Genomic DNA, 23,423 nt, shown 5'->3' on the forward strand with positions numbered 1-23,423 from the left:
CCCTTAGTTGCACATTTGAACAAAATATGATTGATTTTTTTTAAATATGTTTTTTTTAATCATATTGAAAAAAAAAATTAATATGTTTTTTGGTCTTAACTATGATAAAAAAAAACCGTTTTGGATAATGGAGGAAAAATTTACAACAAAAAGTATTCATTTTTATTTCACTTTCCTTAAAATACTGTGAAAAAAAACCATTTCTGAAAAAAATTAGACAAAAATGCCAAATTTAGAAAATAATCCTAGAAAATATTTGGTTAATTTTATTTGAAAAAGGTAATTTTGTTCTACGTTATCGTCAATTCTCCTCTAATTACACTGAAATTTAGGGCTTTGAAAATACGCCTTCTTTGATTGAAAACTGAAAGCCAGAAAAAATATTATTGATTAAATATCAAACAAGATCAAAAAGATACAACCCATGAGTTGGTTCAAATTTTAGCTCAAATTTTGGCCCTCGACCTATTGAATGTTTAGTGAATTGGATCATGGTACTTTGGTTTACAAATATAACATAAAAATTCAGGATATAATTGGATGCCACATCTGAACCAAATGTAATTTTTCACATTATTTGCGGAATTTGTTTGAGAAACACGGCTTATGATTTAAAATTCAACTCAAAACTTGCTCAAAACCAACTCTTCCATTCCAGTGGTCCCAAATTAGTGGTTTCAAACTTTTTTTTTTCGAACACTTGAAATATTCTAATCACAATTTGGCAAACGTGAATCAGATAATCACGTTGATGTTGCTATTGAAGTGAAGCTATCCATTTTTTTACATTTTGTTAATTTTAATAGATAGTTTAATAAAACATTAATATGAATAACATTTCCCCCTTAAACAAATAAAACACACGTGATTGGAGATTCCATAATAACCGCCTAGGAATCCCCTCCAATTTCGGTTTGAATAATTCATTTCCTCCTCTTCAATTGAGCTGCAAAATATATTCCAAACCGGACTGGACTGGTCCGCGAGAGATCATTAGCACAATAAATTAATCTTCAAAGCAGACAGATAATCGCTGCTGCATTCACTCACTCAACTGGCAGAGAAAAAGATTAATGATTCCTCGGGTACAGATCTAAAAGTCACACTGTAATGCCCTCCTTATTTGTTACTGGTCACTGCGTCAGTACTGTGAATACTATTGATTGTTGCAATAATTCATTAGAACAACTTGGGCAATAAGATTTAAACCCGTTTCAGACCCAATAAAAACATTTTTTTCCTCAACAAAGCTAGAATTGTTTAGCTGAGACTTTGTTAACAATAATAAAAAAAAATCAGAACAATCCCGACCGAAGCACGACTGTTGGGAAGCCAATTCTAATTAGTTGTATAAATTGCAAATAAATGGAACAAACTTATTTCGAGTCGAGTGGCACCGGTTGGTCAGTTCCGATTGTTTACATAACGTGTCGTGGTGGGGTGCACGTGCCCCAGCTACCGGCAGCAGGAGAGATAACCCCTTTGCAAGTGACTAACTAATAACTCAAGACATTCCAATTGTGTGTTTTTTTCTTTCACGTGGTGGAATCTGAACTAACTTAATCACTACCCTTTTGCGGTTTTAATTAAGCGAATTAGTGGAGGTGTTTAAGAAATTAAATTGTCTTCGAATTTCTTGCCGCATTGTTGTCGCAAAGTATGACAATGATGATAATCAAATGATAGGGATTAGCGAAAATTAGTGGTCAAGGGACAGAAAAGGGACGCGCGTAATTGAGATCACAATCCCGCGATCGTGGGAACGTCGTCGAAGCGCGATGATGATGATGAAGTGTCAACTTGTTGTTTAACGAAAGATTATCCGGTGTCAACAGCGTAGTAATTAGATGCGGTAATTGAGGGGTGTGCGGTTGCGGAACAATCTTTTTATTTGCTAAGATTTCTTGACAGATTGAAACAGTGTAATTTATGAAACAATGTTCATTTTTGTTAGTAAAAAATGATATATTTTTTTATATGATTGCATACAAACAGCTTAGAAAGTTTTTGCTTCTCAACTCTGCCAAAGCTATCCACAAATTAAGAATGACTGTTGTTGTGGTCATCATCTTCATCAAAAAAAAAAGTCAAAATGACAAAATGTTCAAGTCAAGATGAATAAATAATAATTTAATTCCTTACTCAAAAAGTTAGTCAACAAAATATTTTCCAAACTATATTTCATGTTATCTAAATGAAACTGCAAAACATAACGTCACATTTCGAATCCCCGGACGTTTCGAAATCTGGATGATCTTCTTCTATCAATTATTTGACGTCATTTCGCATAACAATGGTCTAAACTGTGTTATTTTGATGATTTTTTGCACTAACTTTCATTTCAAATTAATTTTGAGGTTGTAGCCAAAGTTTAAAATGTGAACATTTTTACTGAAACAGGATGCCATTGAATGGATTTAAATTTATTTTTCAAATATCGTTTAACAAGTAAGACTCATGATTTATATTTTAAAACATGTATTGTGCTGGGTCACATAATGCTCATGAACGCTTTTTCAAACAAAGTTTTTTTTTAGCTTTGCTTCAAAATATAGTTTTATTGAAAAATTATATTTGTTAAACCGGAGTGAAAATATGGGATATTTTGATAGTTACTTGTAAGGTTTCTTTTATTGTTTTATTTGAAAAAAAAACAGTTTTTTTGTATTGTATTGTATTGTATTGTATTGTATTGTTTTATTAAAATTTATATATGTGTAATTCTCTACCAACTCACACGAAATCGGGAAAAGTTGCCCCGACCCCTCTTCGATTTGCGTGAAACTTTGTCCTAAGGGGTAACTTTTGTCCCTGATCACGAATCCGAGGTCCGTTTTTTGATTTCTCGTGACGGAGGGGCGGTACGACAACTTTCATTTTTGAACATGCGAAAAAAGAGGTGTTTTTCAATAATTTGCAGCCTGAAAAGGTGATGAGATAGAAATTTGGTGTCAAAGGGACTTTTATGTAAAATTAGACGCCCGATTTAATGGCGTACTCAAAATTCCGAAAAAACGTATTTTTCATCGAAAAAAACACTAAAAAAGCTTTGAAAACTCTGAAATTTTCCGTTACTCAACTGAAAAAAAAATTGGAACTTTTTGGAACATGTCATTTTATGGAAAATTTAATGTACTTTTCGACTTTTTTACTACTTTTTTTGACCCAGAAGGGTCATTTTTTCATTCAGAACAAATTTTTTCATTTTAAAATTTCGTGTTTTTTCTAACTTTGCAGGGTTATTTTTTAGAGTGTAACAATGTTCTACAAAGTTGTAGAGCAGACAATTACAAAAAAATTGATATATAGACATAAGGGGTTTGCTTATAAACATCACGAGTTATCGCGATTTTACGAAAAAAAGTTTTGAAAATGTTTGTCGTCGTTGATCATGGCCGTTCATCGTCACCCGCGACAGACACGGACGACGAAACAGAGAGAAACGCAAAAATTAACTTTTTCAAAACTTTTTTTCGTAAAATCGCAATAACTCGTGATTTTTATAAGCAAACCCCTTATGTCTTTATATCAAAATTTTTGTAATTGTCTGCTCTACAACTTTGTAAAACATTGTTACACTCTAAAAAATAACCCTGCAAAGTTAGAAAAAACACGAAATTTTAAAATGAAAAATTTTGTTCTGAATGAAAAAATGACCCTTCTGGGTCAAAAAAAGTAGTAAAAAAGTCGAAAAGTACATTAAATTTCCCATAAAATGACATGTTCCAAAAAGTTCCAATTTTTTTTATAGTTGAGTAACGGAAAATTTCAGAGTTTTCAAAGCTTTTTTAGTTTTTTTTTCGATGAAAAATACGTTTTTTCGGAATTCTGAGTACGCCATCAAATCGGGCGTCTAATTTTACATAAAAGTCCCTTTGACACCAAATTTCAATCTCATCACCGTTTCAGGCTGCAAATTATTGAAAAACACCTCTTTTTTTGCATGCTCAAAAATGAAAGGGGTCGTACCGCCCCTCCGTCACGAGATATCAAAAAAACGGACCTCGGATTCGTGATCAGGGACAAAAGTTACCCCTTAGGACAAAGTTTCACGCAAATCGAAGAGGGGTCGGGGCAACTGCTGTGTGAGTTGGCGGAGAATAACCCATAAACTTGAGCTTAAGTAGATAAAAAGATTCAAGATTGATCAAAATTCATCAGAAATTGTTTTTTTTTTTCATGAAAGTATAACCTTTGTTGCCACCAAATAATTTTTTAGTACGATTCACAATTTTTCCAAATTCACCTAGAAAATGGTTCTACTGAATCTGAAAATATGTTCGATTTCTGTTTCAATAGCACTAAAAATTGCAACCTAATTTTTGCTATTTTGTCTGAATGTTTAGTGCATTTTCCGATTTGAATTCATTTTAAATAAGCAAAACATGACACTTTGAGAGTATTTTAATAATCCATTTTATCAATGTTTTCATGATAAAATTAACTAACCATTGAACATTTTCAAAATTTCAAGGCTACTTCTTAAGGTGTTTTGAATATTTCTCTATCAACCTCAGTTGAATTTCATACCTTTCTGTTTGTATTTAATTCGTATTTTCATTCTGCGCAAAAAAAATCTTCAACCTATCAATGTCACTCTGGTTTACATTGGAGCAATTCTCTACGAAATCGGTCTTTTTTTTTGAATTTTTATTTTTGTATTTGAAACTTTTATGGTGCTTTCGGTATGCCCAAAGAAGCCATTTTGCATCTTGAGTTTGTCCATATAATTTTCCATACAAATTTGACAGCAGTCCATACAAAAAGTTAAATGAAAATTCAAAATTCTGTATCTTTTGAAGGAATTTTTTGATCGATTTGGTGTCTTCGACAAAGTTGTAGGTATGGATAAGGACTACACTGAACAAAAATGATACACGGTAAAAAAATTGGTGATTTTTAATTTAACCGTTTGTCACTAAAATTGATTTGCAAAAAATAACGCTATTTTATTTTTTTTTAATTTTCTGATATGTTTTAGGGGCCATCAAAGGCCAACTTTTCAGAAATTTCCAGAACGGGCAAAAAATCTTTGACCGAGTTATAATTTTTTGAATCAAAACTGATTTAAAAAAAATCGAAATATTGGTCGCAAAAATTTTTCAACTTCATTTTTTGATGTGAAATCAAATTTGCAATCAAAAAGTACTGAAGTGAAATTTTGACAAAGTGCCATTTTTTGGTAACTTTTTTGAAAATAATCGCAGTTTTTTTTTAAATTAGTGCACATGTTTGCTCACTTTTGAAAAAAATATTTTTGAAAGGCTGAGAAAATTCACCATATTTTGCTTTTTTAAACATTGTTGATACGACCCTAAGTTGCTGAGATATCGCCATGCAAAGGTTTAAAAATAGGAAAATTGATGTTTTCTCAGTCTAACCCAAACAGCCTACCATTTTCTAATGTCAATATCTCATTTTCTAATGATAATATCCGATCTTTTCGAAACAATATTTTTAAATTTTTTAAATCTAGACTAACATTTCAAAAGGGCCAAGCATTCAATATTGCGCCCTTTTGAAATGTTAGTCTTGATTTAAAATTTGAGTGTGCAAACATGGGCACTTATTTTAAAAAAGTAATAAATGTGACTATTTTCAAAAAAGTTACCTAAAATGGCTTTAACTTGAAAACGGTGCACTTTATCAAAATTTCACTAGAGTACTTTTTGATTGCAAATTTGATTTTACATCGAAAACTGAAGTTGACAAATTTTTGCAACCAATATAGATTCATAACTCGGTCAATTTTTTTTGTACAACCTCGAAATTTCTGAAAAGTTGGCATTTGATGTCCCCCAAAAACATATTTATAAAAAAAAGAAATTGTGGTTTTTTTTGCAAATCAAGATTTAGTGACAAAAAGTGAAATTAAAAATCACCCATTTTTTTTTACCGCGTATAATTTTTTCAGTATAGTCCTTATCCATACCTACAACTTTGTACAGATAGTTTATACATATTTTTGAATATTCTTATATCATTGGGTCTAGGGGGTGAGATTGAGTCATACAAAAATGCTCAAATTTGTATGACCCAATCTCACCCCCCAGACTCACGGTATGAATTACCTTGCATCCAATAGATAATAACAATTACAATTCTTTGAAAAAAGGCAGTGATCTCAAGCTTTAATTTTGTTTTGCTTATTTGAGTTCTGTTTACGATAAAAAAAAACCAGCACTGATTTGATATCAGGTGTTAATGACATCGTCATGAAAATTAATGGTCATGATGCAATGAGCGCGATTGTTCAAACTTGTTTTTTTTTTGCTACATCTTTGGATGAATTTACGATGTAGTTTGATGGATTTTAAAGAGTGAAACGTGAACAATTTAGGATTTCTAAGTTTGACTTCCAAGTTTGCAATTCAGGTTTGAAACCAAAAAATATATTATGCAATCTTATTTTGTTACCAGTTTAAATTTTCGCCAAAGAAAAAGGTGCAATTTCTGTCAAATCGTTTCAAATTAGCGTAATTAAGGTACTTTTCGCAACGCACCCACCTAACCAACCAACCGTCACAAATTGGCAACTTAACCTAATAATTTAACCAATTTTTTTTTTTCTCTCTCTCTTTTCCCTCAAGTTCCTACTGTTTGTTCGCCTATTTGCTCACGCTTCGGTGGCAACCCTGTTCGGCTACATCTACCAGGGGGTTGGCCCCAACGCAAACCAGGTCCTGGCCAACTATGTCTACCTGTACGGTTCAATGCTGATGATGGTCTACACCGGGAAAATGGCCGTCGTGCTGTCATGTGAGAAGATCTAAAATTTTTAAATCGATTGATTTTTATTAAACAATTTCCTTTTTTTAGTCCAACTCGAAATGGAATCGCTAACTCGAGAGCACTTCAACCGGTGGTACAAGCTGGGTCCCTACTTTCTATCCGTGCTGGTCATCGAAATCCCCGTCCAGGTCAGTTACCATGGCAACGCGCATCAACGAGCCCGTTAAATTTGCATAAAATCTGTCTGATGTGTCAACAACAACAAAACAAACATTCAAAAAAGAGAAAATTATTCCCCAAAAGCCCGGCATAATTAACTTGTTTGTCCACAGATTGCCTGCTCGCTGATCTACGTCGTGATCAGTTACCACCTGACCGGGAACTACCACACGATGGAGCGGTTCCTGCTGTTTGCCCTGTTCTGCCTTGCGGGTTCGATTTCGGCCCAAGCGTGGGGCTTCTTCGTGGGGGCAACGCTGTCCGTTAAGGTGAGTGAGAGGCAAAGCTCGGAACGGAATAGAGGAGTTGTACTGTTTGCGATTGGAAAAGTGCCATGCGTCTCCTTCGTTTGGAGGCGAACGAAAGCTTTGAACTTGTGTGCAAGACGCGAAAGCGTTGCGTGCGAGCATGGACTTGTTTAGTAGGCGTTGGATGGAAATCATTTCGATTGGAAAGGGTGGCTGATTTATCAAACAATTTTATTTGCTTTGAATCATTTACAGCAAACCTGAAAATCATTCATTTTTTCTATTTCGGAATAATTTATAAATTTTTAGTTAATAAATTGAAATAAATTCCAAATGTTTCATTACAAGAGCAGACAAAATTAAATCGTTAAAATTACATTTAGTAGTAGAGCAATATTTTTTTTTTTTGGTAAATGCCATTTTCACCCGTACAATTAATCAGCTTAATGAGAAATTTGGTCAATGTTGAGCAAAAAAACAGTTGCGGTTGAAAAGTCATGGTAATATTTCTTGTAGAAATGTTGACAGGTTTTGCAAGAGAAAAAATGTGTACCTCTGAAAATTAGTAAATTATTACCTGTTCATGTGTGATTAAGCTTATTCAACAGAAATTGAGGTAAAATTACATCTCAAATGAGGTTATACTTTAAAACCTTTCGAATTAAAACTATGTAAGCAAACGCAACGTCACATTTTGAAAATTGAGTTGGTTTTTGTACTATTTTGTTACATGCACTGAACAAGAAATCTGTAAATCATCCAGGTCTAATTTTCACTTTCAATTCTCTAAAATTAAAATCAAGAGATATGTACCGACACTTCGCTCTACATGCTTTTGGTGTTTTTGAATATGCCTGACACAAGGCGGTTTCAAGAACACCCAACTAGTAAAAAACATAAAATTTTGTTTATTGGACCTTAAAAAAATCTCCAGATATGTTAGAAATACGAGACTTTGTCTTTAATTAAAAAAATACCTGAAATAATCAAACAAGCTTTCAAGATGAGGATTACAACCTTTTGAAATTGATAACTTTTCGTACACTAACATTGCAAAGTTTTTCCAGAACATTAAACATAAAGTAAAATCCACCCGAACATTTTTTGGATTCTCTTTTGATGAACAGAAATGATATTTATGTAAATTTGAAAAAACAAACTAGGAAGAAATTAAATTTCAGTCCTACTAACGAACCTGTTAACTAAGTGTTTGTTTTTCCATGATAGATGGTTGGGAAAAAATGTTGAGGAATTCAAAATTGATAAAAAAAAAGCAAAGTAAATCAGATTTTATCTATGGAAGAGCTTAAAGTTGTTTCACTGACTCCCAATAACCTTTTAAGGCCGACAGACCTTAATACAGCATGGATTACTTTATTCATTTATTTATTTTTCTTAGCTTAATGTTAAAAATAATATAATAAATCTTGTTTTTATTATCTTAAAAAGCCTTTTTTCTCATAAATGAAAAAAAGTTACACATGATTTCTTAAAAGTGAACAAACAATTTTACCATCAATGAATAGTTAGAATTTTTTTTTATTATTTTTTGAAATTCATAAATGGGAAACTTCAACGGCTATATTTGAAGCATTTTGTGATAATTTTTGCATAAAACTTGAAATTGCACTGCTGTTAATTATTTTTGAAGATTACGATTTTCTTCCAACTTCGAAAAGATTCATTTTTTTTTTTTTTAACTGATTCTATGAGTGTTGGTTCGACATTTATTGTTAAGAGTTTTAAATGTTTTTACAGATTATTATCTGATATTTAATAAAAATATTAAAAACTTTGTCCTTTGATTCTGAAGAAAGTGAGCATCATTTTACAAAAGTTGATTAAAACAGCAGATTAGAAATCAACTGAAATATTTTCTATTTTAAGTAGCACATCTTTTTTTAAACCATTTTACGTATTTTTTTCTAATTCATTTTTTATAATATTTTGTGAAATTTTCTTCTCTTAAAAAAAAAATATTTCGAAATTTTTATATTTAGCCCAACATTTCAAAATGTCAAAAAGAAGTATTTTCAGCTTACCAAAAATTGATACTTTGTTTTAAAATTTGGAAAAAAAATTATTGAAAAGGCTTTTTTGCGAAAAAATTCCTTTTTAGTATTGATAATCAGACCATGATATCGATTAGCAAAAAATGAGGACTAGTTGAACAACACTTTGAAAATCTAATATTTCCTATTTTTTTTAATCTTTGCTTGTCCATATCTCAGGAAGCAAAGGTCTTTTTAATAATGTTTAAGATAGCAAGAAGAAATTTTCTCACTTTCTTGAAATTATTATTTTTTTAATTGGGCCCTTTGTAAATTTTAATGTACAATTTTTTTAATTATTTTTTTTATTTCATTTTACAATTTCCAATTTTTAAATTAATTTTTTTTTCATTTTAATGCAAAAAATAAATTTAGAAGACATATTTTTTTTTTGATATATCAACTATGGCCCACTTGGAACGAGGATATTTTTTAAATTGATTTAAAAATCAATTTTAAATTCTTTGCGGTCGTACAAAGGGTCATTGTACTCAGACAAATAAGTTTTATCGTTGTGAACAATAATATCACAAATTTAGGCTTAATTTTAGGACCCAAATGGGAAAACATGGATTCAATTTTAAAAAATTGGAAAAACTTCGTATTTTTTTCAAAAATGTGAGCTATAACTTGAAAACGGGGCACATTATCAAAATTTCACTGAAGTAATGTTGAATGCAAATAAAATTTTACATAAAAATTTAATCAAAAAATGTTCAAGGCTCTTTCTAGATTCCTTTAAGAATCGATTTTTTAAATTATGAATAAGTAAAAGATTTTGTGCCCTATCTGGAATTTTCTTAAGAGATGGCAAATTTTATATATTCAATATTGACAAAGACCAAAAACCAATTTGTGCTTAAATTTAAAAGGTTTAATCAAGGATTAAAATTTGTATTGAGTTGTCAACATGTATTTGTTGCATGCAAGTTTGCATGATTAGGTTCAAGTTTTTAAGGGTAGAGCGTCAATTGTTGGTAACTTAAATTTGTTAAACGAATGGTTTTTTCCCTATTTCAGCTCGCCGTCTTCGTCGGTCCCATCCTGGCGGTCCTGTTCTCGGTGTTTGGCTTCTGCACCCGCTACTCGGACATTACGCCCATCTTCAAGTGGATGTGGCACATTAGCTACTTCCGGGCGGCTTTCCACGGCATCCTGAACTCCGCCTACGGAATGCACCGCGAGGATCTGCACTGCCCGGAGACTACGATTTACTGTCACTTTAAGAACCCGGTGCTGTTCCAGAAGGACATGGACATCGAGCACGTGGACATGGAGCAGAACCTGGTGCTGATCGGGTCGATTATCATTACGATGTACATTGGGACGGTGTTTGTGCTGTGGTACAAGCTGAATAAGCGGTAAGGATGGGTTTGTGGCTAGGAGGTTAAGGTTAGGCTTTTGCTCAAACTAAGTTAGTTTTTTTTTGGTGTCGTCTGGAACGACAAAGTTGGCAAGTTGGCTAATCTAATCAGCTGAAGGTTGGCGAATCGACTTAAGGCTAAGCCACTAACTTAGTTGGTCGTTCATCTTGCCATGATATTAGAGAGGATGAAGGAGTTTGAAGTGCAATGAACCCAGAAGAGGAATAATCCTACTACTTATTTTTCTCATTATCAATTCACGTGGGAAACGCAAAACTGCACAACGGAAATCTCTTTCGGAATCTTAATCGAACAAATAAAAAGTAAATATCATATCAGTGACAACAAAACGCATGTACAATGTCTGTGATTAAGGAAGTTAAAATAGCTCTTAACTGTGGTCCTTCTCATCAAAAGAATGAGAGAAAGGAAATCGTATTAATAGTTACCAATCAACCAACCAAGCTGTGTGAGGAGGATTCTTACCCCTACTTTTATATTTTATAAAATATATTTCTAGCAATAGTAGTTCAAGACCAAAACGAAGGCGCCAAGCCTTCCAAATATACATAAATCACGTTTTTCCGTAACCAAACCCCCCTCTAATCATCACTTTCAATTCCACGAAAGAAAAGTCCTTTAATTTGACCCTGCGTTATCACTTTTAGCGCGCGTGTGCGTGTGTGTCCGCAATCATCAAGAAGAAACATGCTTTATGGCCGATTGCACCTGGATTGGCAGCAGCCTGAACAACTAAGTCGGGTCGGGTTGAGAGTGTTGAGTCCGGAGGCTATCAAAATGGGTGATTGAGTGCGCGCGGCCAAAAGCGATTATGATTATCTGCTGCTGGTGCTAAGTCGATGAGGCTTAATAATGAGACACTTTTGAGTACAATAACCGAAGCACGAGGGTAAGGATTGTGACAATGTGTGGAAGAACTGGTGATTTCGCGATTGTTGACGAAAGAATGTGGGAGCAAAGTTCGGTGCCAGCTGTTTGAAATGTATTTTTTTTGTGGGATGGGCATCAAATTTTGTGATAAGATTTGGCCTTGCGACAAAAAGAATAAATTGTAACTGCTCAATAATGCTGTTTGATTTTAAATAAATCAAAGTTTAGTGATTTTTTTTATTTTCCATCAATTTTATTCGGATTTTCGATTCATGAAAAAAAAAAGTATTGAATTGAGGTCCTACATTATTTTCAGAATGTTGCTAAGTGATCAAAAAGTGGGTTATACTAACCGCCATTTTGGCGCCAAATGAGGTTACTTGCCTAAAATCGTATTCCTTTCTGCTGGATTGAAGAACAAAATCGCTTATTTCTCATGATTCCTTGTATCAATCTTAATGAAACTGGTTGCAAAAGACGAGAAAAAATGTCTGCTTTAAAATTATGAACATCATTTTTTGGGCGCGCAAACATTTGTGAACTTTTTTTTTAAAAAACATGTTTTGGAACACGAAAAAATTAGTTCCCCGGTAAATATCAATGAAATCAACAGTTATATAGTTGATAACAGATGTGTTAACGTATATTCAACAATTTTTATTGATTTTTGACGGACTTTCTTGCCAAAGAGTCCAAATAACTATCTTTTTCTAAATTTACATTTTTCTCATAGAAAAATCTAAAAAAGTTTTATAAAAATGTTGATTATGAAGGCAAAACACATATTTTCCAAAAATAATAGGTTTACGCAATTTGTTCATAGGTGGCGACATGTGTCTTTTAGCTTTGCTGCAAATTCTCTATAAGGTTTTTAAAAATATTTTTCAACATTAACGTAATTTTTCAAAAAAAAAAAAATGTTTGCATCATCCTTGAAAACACAAAAATCTATTTTGCCACGTGTAACATGAAATAAAATTCACATTAGCCTTATTGCGCAATTCTCACTAACTTGGACTTCGCACTAAATTATTGCTATCGATCGCACTATTGCGACTTGTCAAACTGGCTTGGAAAAAATAATATTTTCGCAAAAAAGGTCAAAGCGAGCCGCGGTTGCCGATCGTTTTTCAGCTGTCAATCGCAATTTAAAAGTGCGAAACGTCCAGTTTGGTGGAAACTGCGACTGGAAATGTAAATAAACAAAAGCTGGTTGCCTAGTTTTTTTTAAATGTTGTTGTCAAAAGTGCGAAAAATAAGTGCGGGCAAAATCCAAGTTACAGTGAAAGGATCAATACAAAAATTTTAAAACATACCTCAAATAACCTCAAAAACTCATTGTTTTGATGGAATAACAGCTCCAACAAATTTGAAATTGATCAGAAAATGTTGATTCAAATTTTGGCCCATACAGTCCAGACTCGATTATCTGAAGGCCTTGGCAAAATTTCACTTCGAATAAACGAATCACAATTTTTTTTTTGTTGTCTTATTTTTTATTGACAAGTATCAATATGATCCCTAAACTACGCTAAGTGCATTGGCATTTTTAATCCAAGATGGCAACCAAAATGGCGGTGTATAAATATTGAAAAATGCATTTTGTAATTTATTAGGCGATCAACTATTCAAATTTGATTAAAATGGGTTCGCAGAACTTGAATTTGATGTTAAAAGTAGGAAATAAAAAGAAGATTTTTTTTTCGTGATTCGATTATCCGTATTTCGATATTCCGTACGGGACAAACCTTCGGATAATCGAAATTTAGGATAATCTAGGCTTTGAATAATCGAGTCTAGACTGTATTATGTTTATGAAAGCCCACTTCTTATTTCAAAGAACGACCAATGATTAAAATAATGCAAGGGTTTACAAAAATAATAAAGGAGATGTTGATCTGTAAATGTTGAAATGAAAGCGAAAATCAAACAAGGTATTAGATAACCTTTTTGCTATTTATTTTTTTGATTGAAAAGACTAATGCTTGACTGTTTGTTTTGTGCAATATCTCTCAGAAGTTATCTTTTCGAAACTTTTCTTTTAAGAACTGCTGATGTTGAAATGAGTTTAAAACAATTCAAGAACATTTTTTATGCATTTAAAAAAAATAAAAATAAAACAGATCATGATTGAACAATTGCAAAACCAAAAAAATATGGCATGATTAATAGAATGCGAAAATTCTTAATAACATTAAAATTTGCCCTGAAAAAAAAAATCAAAGCTACACATGTTTTTTAAACAAAGAATGTTTGAAAGAATGATGAAATTTACAGAACTTATGTTCAAATGAATGTCAAAACTTGATTTTTTCAATGGTTTTTTATATTTCTTTTTCGCATGAACGGCTCATAAGCGTGATCCGTTTTGCAAAAAGATAAATTTTCGATAAATAATTGTGTTTAGAGTTTTTAGTTATCAAACAAATTATTGCAAAATTTTCAGCCAAATCATTTTTTTTCGATTTTTAGTTTAAATCACTAATTAAACCCCAAAATTCAGTAGGCTAAAAATAAATTATTGTTAAAACTTATTTCTTTTCATCTTAAAAACTTATATCGTAATCTAGAGTGAATCGGGACTACAGTCTGAACAGGGACATCAGTTTTAGAGCACTTAAAGATTGTAATTCGGAAAACGATGCACTATTTTTGTTTGTCTGTGTCCGTTGTATCCAAAACCAATAAAAAATAACGAAACATTGTGCAGTAACTAGGCAAAACTGCTGTTCCAATTCGCTTTATGTGTCCTGATTCGCCTCAGATGACGTTACAATTGATTGTTAACTATTCTAAGTATATTTTATAACATAAACTTTTGTTTTTTTTTATCTCTAAGCTAATTTTTAATTTTGGGACCACAAATCGGATAAATACATGAAATTAAAAAAAAAATGATATTTTGCAAAATTTTGGTACACCCAGAACTGGGCATCGGCATACGAGAGGATAAAGAGCACGATTCGGTAGTAAAATGGTACTGTGTGCGGACGGAGAGGATAAATCCCAAATTACCGAGAGTACTTTACTTATGCGTTCATTTTCAAAAAAAGTTCATCCATCAAAAAAAAGTACCGGTACCGAGACTCAAACCCAAGACCTTCGGCATATTGAACCGTGCCTTTGCCGTATGGGCCACCATGGTTCGGTAACTAAGTGGCGGTCAATTGTCTATATAAGCCACTCAATAGGATGAACTGTTTCAATGAACGAATGAACACGCGAGAGGTCTTTACTCGTGCAAAGTAGTACTTTCCTCACGCTTCTTTTCGGGAGGACTATCTCCTCGGTCTTTAACTTTGGGTGTAGTACATATCATGACATAATGTAGCATTTTGTGAATGGATTTTTATTTATTTATTCCTTAGGCCATCGCAAATTTTATTTCAAGTGATTTTCCCCCTCCCCCCTTTAAAAGATCCTCGAAAAATCAGGGACAAACAAAAATTATTGCAAAAAAAAATACACTGAAAAAACTTATACAATTGGGTGAAATTTTTTTTTTAAATTTTGGAAAATCTTAAGAGAGATATTTTTTCATATACTTCCTATATACCCGTTATACACTTTAAAGTGTGTAAGCCGATTTCTTTTCATCGCATTGCTAATAACTCATCCGGATCAACAGGATCAAAGTGACCCTTAAACATTAACCGATTTGGCTCAAAATTGGTTACTCAAACTCAAACTCAAACAGTTACTTATTTTTGCCTAAGGAATCGAGTCAGAGTGTATCCCTGATGTTGATTTTTTTATTGTCACCCTATTGTACAATCTGTTGAAAACAATGAAGAATACACTGAATACCGTTTTTGCTGCATTTTAAATCAAACGGAGCAGTTGTAAGCTTATCACAAATTTTGAATTTTGGGACCACAGTTCGGAAAAAAATATTTCAAAAATTCATTGACACTTTGTGATAAATTTGTGACAGTGGCATAACTATCATGATGTATTAAGCATTTTGTGATACTTTTTGGTATTTATTTTTTGAAAATTAGGCTTGAAATTTAAAATTTAGTTTTTTTTTATCAATTATTCTCAATGTTATCTATTAATCAAGCAAATCTGACGTGACTGAACCATAAAACAGAATGAATACACCCCCTAGATTTCTCTGCTGCTGATTCCGTTCGACACTAATTTACGTCAAACAATCGGAACTATCAGCAAACGAAACCCACGTCACGCAGAACCATTTAAGCAGCGCCGTACCTAGGGGTTGGCGCAGTTGGCGACCGCCAAGGGCGCCAGCCCTTGGGGGGCGCCGAAATTGATGATTGTACCGTAATCTGGGGTGAATCGGGACTACAGTCTGAATAGGGACAGCAGTTTTTAGAGCACTTAAATCTTTTAAATTTGGAAATGGATGTACACATTTTATTGGCCTGAGTCTGTTCTAACCGAAACCAACCAGAAAAATCAAAATATTGTGCTCCAACATGGTTAAAACTGCTGTCCCAATTCGCCCCATGTGTCCCGATTGACCCCAGTTTACGGTACAAAATTTGCATGTCAGTTATAACATCCCCATTAGGTATTTGAAACAGAAAGGGTGCCAAATTATAAAGTAGAACTACAAATAACTAGATAATTTGGTTAAGAATATAAAAAATAGGGGCGCCAAAATCAATTCTATGAATATTTCAATCGAAGTGTTTTTGAAAATTCATACTAAGTACTAAATTTATTTTTTCATATTCAAGTGACAGAAAGTTGAAGGAGTTCTAGAAGAGCTTCTCAAAATAAAAACAGTATAAATGTTTGGACCGTTGCATAATGAAGTTTGAGTCATACCTTCCAGACTAAAAAATTGTCCAACTATTTGTTATTTTAACGTTAATTTTGCTGTGAACTACAATCAGCCAAATTGTGAAAAAATATGGTCATATTTTGAGTTTCTTTGAAATAGGAATTATTTTAACACTAAGGGTGCACAGCATCCAAGAAAGTTGTTTTCTTCTTATTCCACAATTGTCAAACTTACGGACCCAATCCTGCAAGAATCTGATTGTAAAAATAGTCAAATTTTGTTGTAAATAACTATGAAGACAGTAATTTAGGGGATGAATAAAAAAATATATCGATAGTTCCCGTAGTTTTGAAGATACTAAAATGTCTGTAACAGAAATCTGGGTGCAAAAGCTATGGTTGATGAGTACCGTTAAAACATATACCTTTCTTTTGAAATTTGGACATTCTCTAGTTTTTAAAAAGTAGCCTATGAAATATTTTCAGCACGATTTCCCCCTTTAAGCAACTTCGTGCATTAAAATTTACATGCGCTTTTCCAAAATACTAGAGTTTAAAAAAAGGAAAACTGCTGTAAATTTTTACCAATAAGACCAATATTATCAGAGCACACAAGCTGTTCTGAACATCACTCTTTTTGTTTTAGCTTAACCGGTGTTGTTAACTTTTTAAATTCATGCAAAAATAATATTTTATATTAATATTTTAGATTGAAAACAGGTTTGCTTTGTGCAAAAAATAATTTACTAGAATATAAAATTTAATTTAACGAATAAAAAATAAATAAAAATACCTAATGAAAAAAAAAGCAAAACATAAATAATTAAAAAATAAAATTATGAAAAATATTCTCAAGCATCGCATGGAAAAATCACTAAAAATTAATAAAAATTTCTTGGCTTCATTTTTTTACCAAATGTAATGCTCATAATATTATCATCAAAATAAGTTTCATCATGAATTGCGCTGGATTTTGAATTATCTTTAATTGATTTTGACGAAATGTGGCTCTGCCGCTACATGTTGAAATTTTTTACTTCGATGCCGGGGTGCTCTTTTGTTCTAAGCTTGCTGGAGTTCTTATCTAGATAGAACAAGAGAGCACACGGCATCGACTTATATTTACACCGAAATGAAATCCAAAGCCAAATCAGCTAATTATTTTACAAATCTGGGAAAGTTCTTTGTTTATACAATTAAATTAAAACTAGATCAGATCAAATTAAGCAGACTTGAAAAATATCAAATTTGTTAACAAGTTAAAGCTAAATTTATAATGATTGAGCATTCTGAGCATTTATCTGAAAAATACATAAAAAATAAACAAAACATTGATATAATAATCGATTTTATGAAATCTGAGAAAATTCTGCCAACTTAATTCCTACAATAATTTTCAATTCAACCTATCTCATATTATTTGAAAATTAAAACATAAAATAACTGTGTTTCTGAATTTAACCATAAGGTCTAAAAATGCAATTATAAAATCAAAACTTATTGAAGCAATCATTGAAAATTAACATCAATTTATCAAAATGCTTGTAAATTTAGGAGGGGCGCCAAATTGATGCTTCGCCAAGGGCGCCGTGGACCCAAGGTAAGGCTCTGCATTTAAGTCACACCAAATGGAGAGCAGCCGACCATCATTGCCTGGAAAACAAAAATCCGTTCCAAGGTTAACGAACGACCCTCTCGACGCTGCCAAAAGTCAAACATTGCCGGTTCCGATTGCATGCCGCTTATCAACGCCACACGCTGATGAACGTCAAACCAGTGAACCAAAACCACAGTATTTTTTTCGTTAATTTGTACCGGTTTATAGGTCCGCTGCCGGTCACGAGACGCGCATTTGCGTGCACAAAATGACGCCCAATAATGATGGGGGGTTTGTGATGCGATTTTTCGATAGGTTTCATAATTGAGGGGTATTTTTTGGACGAAAATCATAACCACCAGGTTCTAGTGTGGTGTGATCTTTCGACGAAAATTCTGAACAAATTACAGGGTTCATTGGTCGGCTCTTCTTGGTACAAGAACAGTGCCTGAGGCTAATAAGGTAGACTGATGATGGAACACCTTAAAGGTTCGTTGCTTCCTTGATTCAAGCTTAGTTCGTGTAGACAATACCAGCGAATCGGAAGTGTAAACACGTGCCAGTATTGAATTATGAATAAAACGCAGCCTAATGGATTCTACTAACAAAGAGCGACTGCAATTAGTAGTTTTATAGCAGTTTGATTGCGTTGAAATTGTAACCTAAAACCTCTTCGGAACCATCAAACTACCAATCACTGAAACGCAAAACTTCCCAGAAATGCCGTGTTGAACAAGTCCCAACAACATCATCAAAGGAGGCGCGCGTAATCACTTCCATGTTTACACTCCTAAATCGCGTCATCAAAACGACGATCATCGCAGACACCACAGAGACTTCAGGAGAGACCATTATCAACGCCTCGGTGGACCGCAGCCTACTCCGTCTGTCGACCCAAACTGGAGCGCCGCAGTTGGACTTTGGATTCCCCCAAGTTTCCGTACCATTCCAGCGGACAAGTTTGTTAAAGTCCATAACGGTCCGCGGCTAAAACCCCGACTAAAACTGTTCTTTTTGTTCGTTTTGTTTTGGATTAAACAAGACGTCGAAAGGAGAACAAAGTGTCTCTCTGGGTTGGGGATGGTTGACTTATGATTAATATTTGTTTCGTTTCTTTGTCCGCCTCCGGCAGACACAGTCGGTTGGTTTAAATGCAGCAGCAGCAGCAGCGAGCTTTGTTGTGTGGAGGAGTGATTAAACTGGAATACGAGCGAGCTTAGTGAATCGAACTGGACACTTGAGTAGAAGAGGGGGACAGACTGCCGAGTGCAGTATCAGCTGATGCATGCCGTTGTGGTTTCTGGCTTTTGAGTTCTGCGTGAAATTCGAGTTGTTCACACAGCATGATTTACGTACTGGTAGGTTTAGAAATAACTCTTGAAAATTACTAATACAAGTCATTAAATTGAAAAACATAAAAAAAGATCTTAAAAAGTACCGAGTCGAATTAGCGATGATGGCTGAAAGGCTCGTTATTAAAGACAACTAACTAACTTAGTATTTTTGTATGCTTTGTCTCTCGCCATCAAAAAATTTCCAGGTCATCAGGAAAAAGCTATCTGTTTCTCAAAAATTTGATCACGTTCAATATAAAACACACACCATAAAATTATAAACTTTACCTTTTCGATAATATTTACACAAATAAAAAAAAAATCTTGCGGAAACCGTGAAATTCAATAAATGAAAATAAAGAAATATCAAGAAATTTGAAAATTAGGCCATTGCAAATTTAATTTCATGTTTTCGTAAAAAAATGATAAAAATTCAAATTTTCATTGAAAAAACTTGTATTAATGATTGTAAACAACAAAATTTGATATTTTTTCTGGTCAGACTGCTACAGAATTGGGTCCGTATGTTCGTAAATTTTAGAATAAAAAGACAACAACTTCCTTCCTTCAACGTTTATACTTGTATATTTAATCAAGTTGGACATTATTGTTATTTTAAAATTTTTGAATTTTGGGGAATTTTGAGGAAACAAATATTTTCATAGATTCTTTCATAGTAACATTACTGCAATAATGTATAAATTATTTCGTGACACTTTTCGCTCAAAAATTTCGAAAAATTGGATTGAAATTATTTTTTTTAAATTATTTTTTTGCCCTCCCCTTGACAATGACCAGAGCCGAGGAACAAGACTTTAGTAAAATTTGTACCAGCCTTATCATCATATCCCACTTAGTGTGTTTTAATTATACATTTTTATTCAAAAGAAATTCGCTAGAAAAACGTGAACTTTAATTCACTAGAAATCTAAAAAAATAAATGAAAAATATAGAAAAATAAACAAAAATTTAGCTCAGGTAATTTATCGATGCAGAGATATTGCTCGAAATTAGTGACACATTGAGTTCAGAGATGGAGAGTATTCAAAAATAAATAATATGTGTTTGCAGAAGATTCTAAAAGTGTGTTTAAATCTAAAATTAGTTCATATCATTAGTTCGTGTATTTTAGCATCCTAGCAGTAAAAACAACAATAATCAAGGAAAAGTAGGAAATTTGGTCAGGTTTAACAAAACTTCTTTGCAGGGGCTCCTTCATAAAATATTTTTATAATTGAAAAAAACTGAAAATTTTTCGACCAAAAATGATGGAGGTGTCGACAAATAAATAAAAAGATAAATTAATAAATTTTTATTTGTCTTTGACTGATAACTATTAGTATAATTACCAAAAAACTAAATTTTCAAATTCAAAAATTTTTCTACAGCTTTTTTAATCGGACTGTAAGACGCAGAGAAAAAAAATTAAAAAAAAGTCTGGTCCAAAATGAGGGTATTTAGCATTATTAAAAGGATTCTAAAATTTATACAATATCTTCTCTATCTATCTTCTATAAAAAAAATCGACGGTTTTGTTCGAACGCGAATCAGTTCAATACGGAGCGTCGGATCGAGGTGCTTTTTGTTGCGTTCACGCCAAAAAGTTACAACTTTGACCACTCTGGAACCGATTCCGGAAAATCTGCAGATTGTATGGAAAAGTTACGTAAATTCAAATTTTGATCACTGGAGGCTGAGGCTGAATAAGCAAAAAAGTTAAAAACGTCAACAAACGAAAAAAGGCAGAACGAAGTGTGTCGGGTAAGGCTTGTTTTATTATAAACAAGTAGAAATACAAGCCAATTTTTTATATTGAAAATCGAACCAATAGTTTTTAAGATATCGCGAGTTGAAAAATCTTGGCAATTGAGATGACTTTTACAAAAACCAAATTTTGACTTTAGGAGGCTGTAGCTTAAAAATTGTAGGAAATTTTGACAGCTCTAAAACATATGTTTTGCAGGGGCTTTTTCTTCATAAAAACTTTTTAAATTGGAAAAACCTAACATTTTTCCAAACAAAATCACCTGACAATTTCTTTTGCTTTAAAACGGCTCACTTTTTGAAAAAAGTTGTACAGTCATAAATTTGGAAAATTTGTGACAGTGTTTTAGATTTTTTCTAAAAATAAATTTTCTCAAAATATCATTTCTCCAGTATCAGATTTTGGACCATCCTATGTATGGAAAAACTGATGATGCAAAATTGACACTTTTGGAATAGGGAAGGCAGGGACAAACTTTCATTCAAATCAAAATGTACAATTTTAAAAATGTCGGAAAAGGCGAAATTATTAATTCTCTAAGATTTCGCTTTTTTCTATCTCAATGTCATATGTAACTGTGAATGCATATTATTTTCTAGGAAATTTAACTTTAGGAAGTCGAAAATCACTAGCCCTAATCAAAACCACCGCACTTTGCCGAATACAGATACATTTTGGGTAGCTGAACCCTAAATTTGATCTCAATGAAAAATGAAAAGCAAACAAATAAAATATTGGGAGATTGGGTCATACAAAAATGTTAAAGCCCTGATGACGGTACATAAGCAGTTCATCCCGCTCATACTCAATTCTAAAATTCAATGTGGTAAACGGGATGAGGCTTGAACATTTTTTTTAAATTTTTGACACCCCCTTTTCAAAGTCGTCTCAAATAAATATTTTTTCCAAAAAAAATCAAATTTACAAAGGAAATTTGGAATCAATTTTAAATGTCTTCCTCTGCGTTCAGAATCAATTTTAAGCATTTTTAATAACATCTGGATTTTCCAATGGTTTTTTCACTGAACTATTAAAATTCTAGCTATTTCAATTATCATATTTTTACAAGAATGTTCTCAACATGTAATAAATTATTTTAAAATAAGTTCTTAAATTTCTTACCTTCAATTAAAACAAATCACACCAAAAACACACCCATCCCACCAGGTTCCATGCATCTGAGTGCAAAACCCTTCGTTCCACATTACACTCACCGCGCACATGTGCCCACTACTTGCCATCTTCTTTTCTTTGTGTTTCCTCCCATTTAAACCGCGCGAGTTCCATTCACACCACCACAACCAAACGCGACAGGGCGTCGCGACGCATCGGCACTCACTTCAATGAAGCCAGCGCGCAGCGCACAGAGCAACCACGGCCAGCTGCGACCAGCAACCACTCATTCAGTATTCATCGTGAGTCGGCCGTGCGCGGTTCGTTCCTTGGCCAGCGGCGCGCGCGAACGAGCGCGGAAGTTCCAAACGTTGAACGCCTACTTGGATTGTGTTGGTATAGGGTACACTAAAAGTGCATGAAGAGCGTGCGGTGCAATTGAATAAAAGTATAATTAATAAGTGTGCTGCACAAACAAGAGAGAAGTGCGCGACTTTCTTTTGTTTCCAAGAGTCCGACGAAGAAGACCTGTTTGATGACCTCGTCGTCGCGGGCCAGATTACGGGAGTCTTATCAAGCAAAGTGTGGAAAGTGTGTGATTTGTGTAACGTCCCAAAGGGGCACAAAGTTCGTTCCGCAAGGTTGACGACTGTGCAGCGGTGCAGTGAGTCCCGAATCTTTTTCGGCTGGTTTTTATCCAAGTTTGGATCAAGTTCCAGTCCGTCACATGAGACGCGCAAAGAAACGATAAGATATTCACCGACTGCAGCAAACGCAAAGGTTGAAGAACCCCGTGCAAAAGAGGTGTACGGAGGAGGAGGAGAAAGTGTCGAGGGAATCCGCGCTCTCTGCTAGGTGGATGTATTTTTAGAACCTGTACCGGCGTATCGGCCACGCCAAGCCAAGACGGCGACGGCCGTGACATGTGGTGCTGAGAAATTGCTCATCCGCAGAGGAGGAGGATTCTAACCAAACAGAGCAGTCTCTGTTTCAAGAAGTGAAAGTTCGTCGTCCGAAGTCCGACGACGGTCGACGAAAATGGCAGAATCGTACGAGATGAGTAACGGAGGTGGAGGAGGTAGTGTCATGTTAGAAATGCACGAGCAACTCGATGAAGAACCTGCTTCGCAAAAGCAGCAAGGAGTAGGGAAGTTGGTGCAGAAGCGGCCCCAAACACTTGGGCTGGAACCGCTGAAGATGCCGGTGTATCCGCCCGGGTACGAGCACAGTCCGAGTTTGGGAGGAGCGTCGACGGCGTCGTCGCTGGCGGCGGCCAGATTGATCAAGCCGGTTACGATCGGATTCAAGAATCTGTCGTACTCGGTGCGGACGGGGATTTTTAGGAAAGGTGAGTTTG

General features: G+C 33.8%; 1 protein-coding gene across 1 annotated transcript in view; it reads left to right on the forward strand.

Annotated features, from left to right (window-relative positions):
* Positions 1 to 23,423, forward strand: part of LOC120412668 (ABC transporter G family member 5-like) — a 110,400-nt gene that overhangs the window by 38,133 nt on the left and 48,844 nt on the right. The window contains exons 7-11 of the mRNA XM_052708644.1: positions 6,591 to 6,759; positions 6,820 to 6,920; positions 7,065 to 7,220; positions 10,271 to 10,611; positions 23,044 to 23,414. Coding sequence (XP_052564604.1) covers positions 6,591 to 6,759; positions 6,820 to 6,920; positions 7,065 to 7,220; positions 10,271 to 10,611; positions 23,044 to 23,414 — 1,138 coding nt within the window. The remainder of the gene's footprint in view (positions 1 to 6,590; positions 6,760 to 6,819; positions 6,921 to 7,064; positions 7,221 to 10,270; positions 10,612 to 23,043; positions 23,415 to 23,423) is intronic.

Source organism: Culex pipiens, chromosome 2 (genome assembly GCF_016801865.2).
Source record: "Culex pipiens pallens isolate TS chromosome 2, TS_CPP_V2, whole genome shotgun sequence".
Lineage (NCBI taxonomy): Eukaryota > Metazoa > Arthropoda > Insecta > Diptera > Culicidae > Culex > Culex pipiens.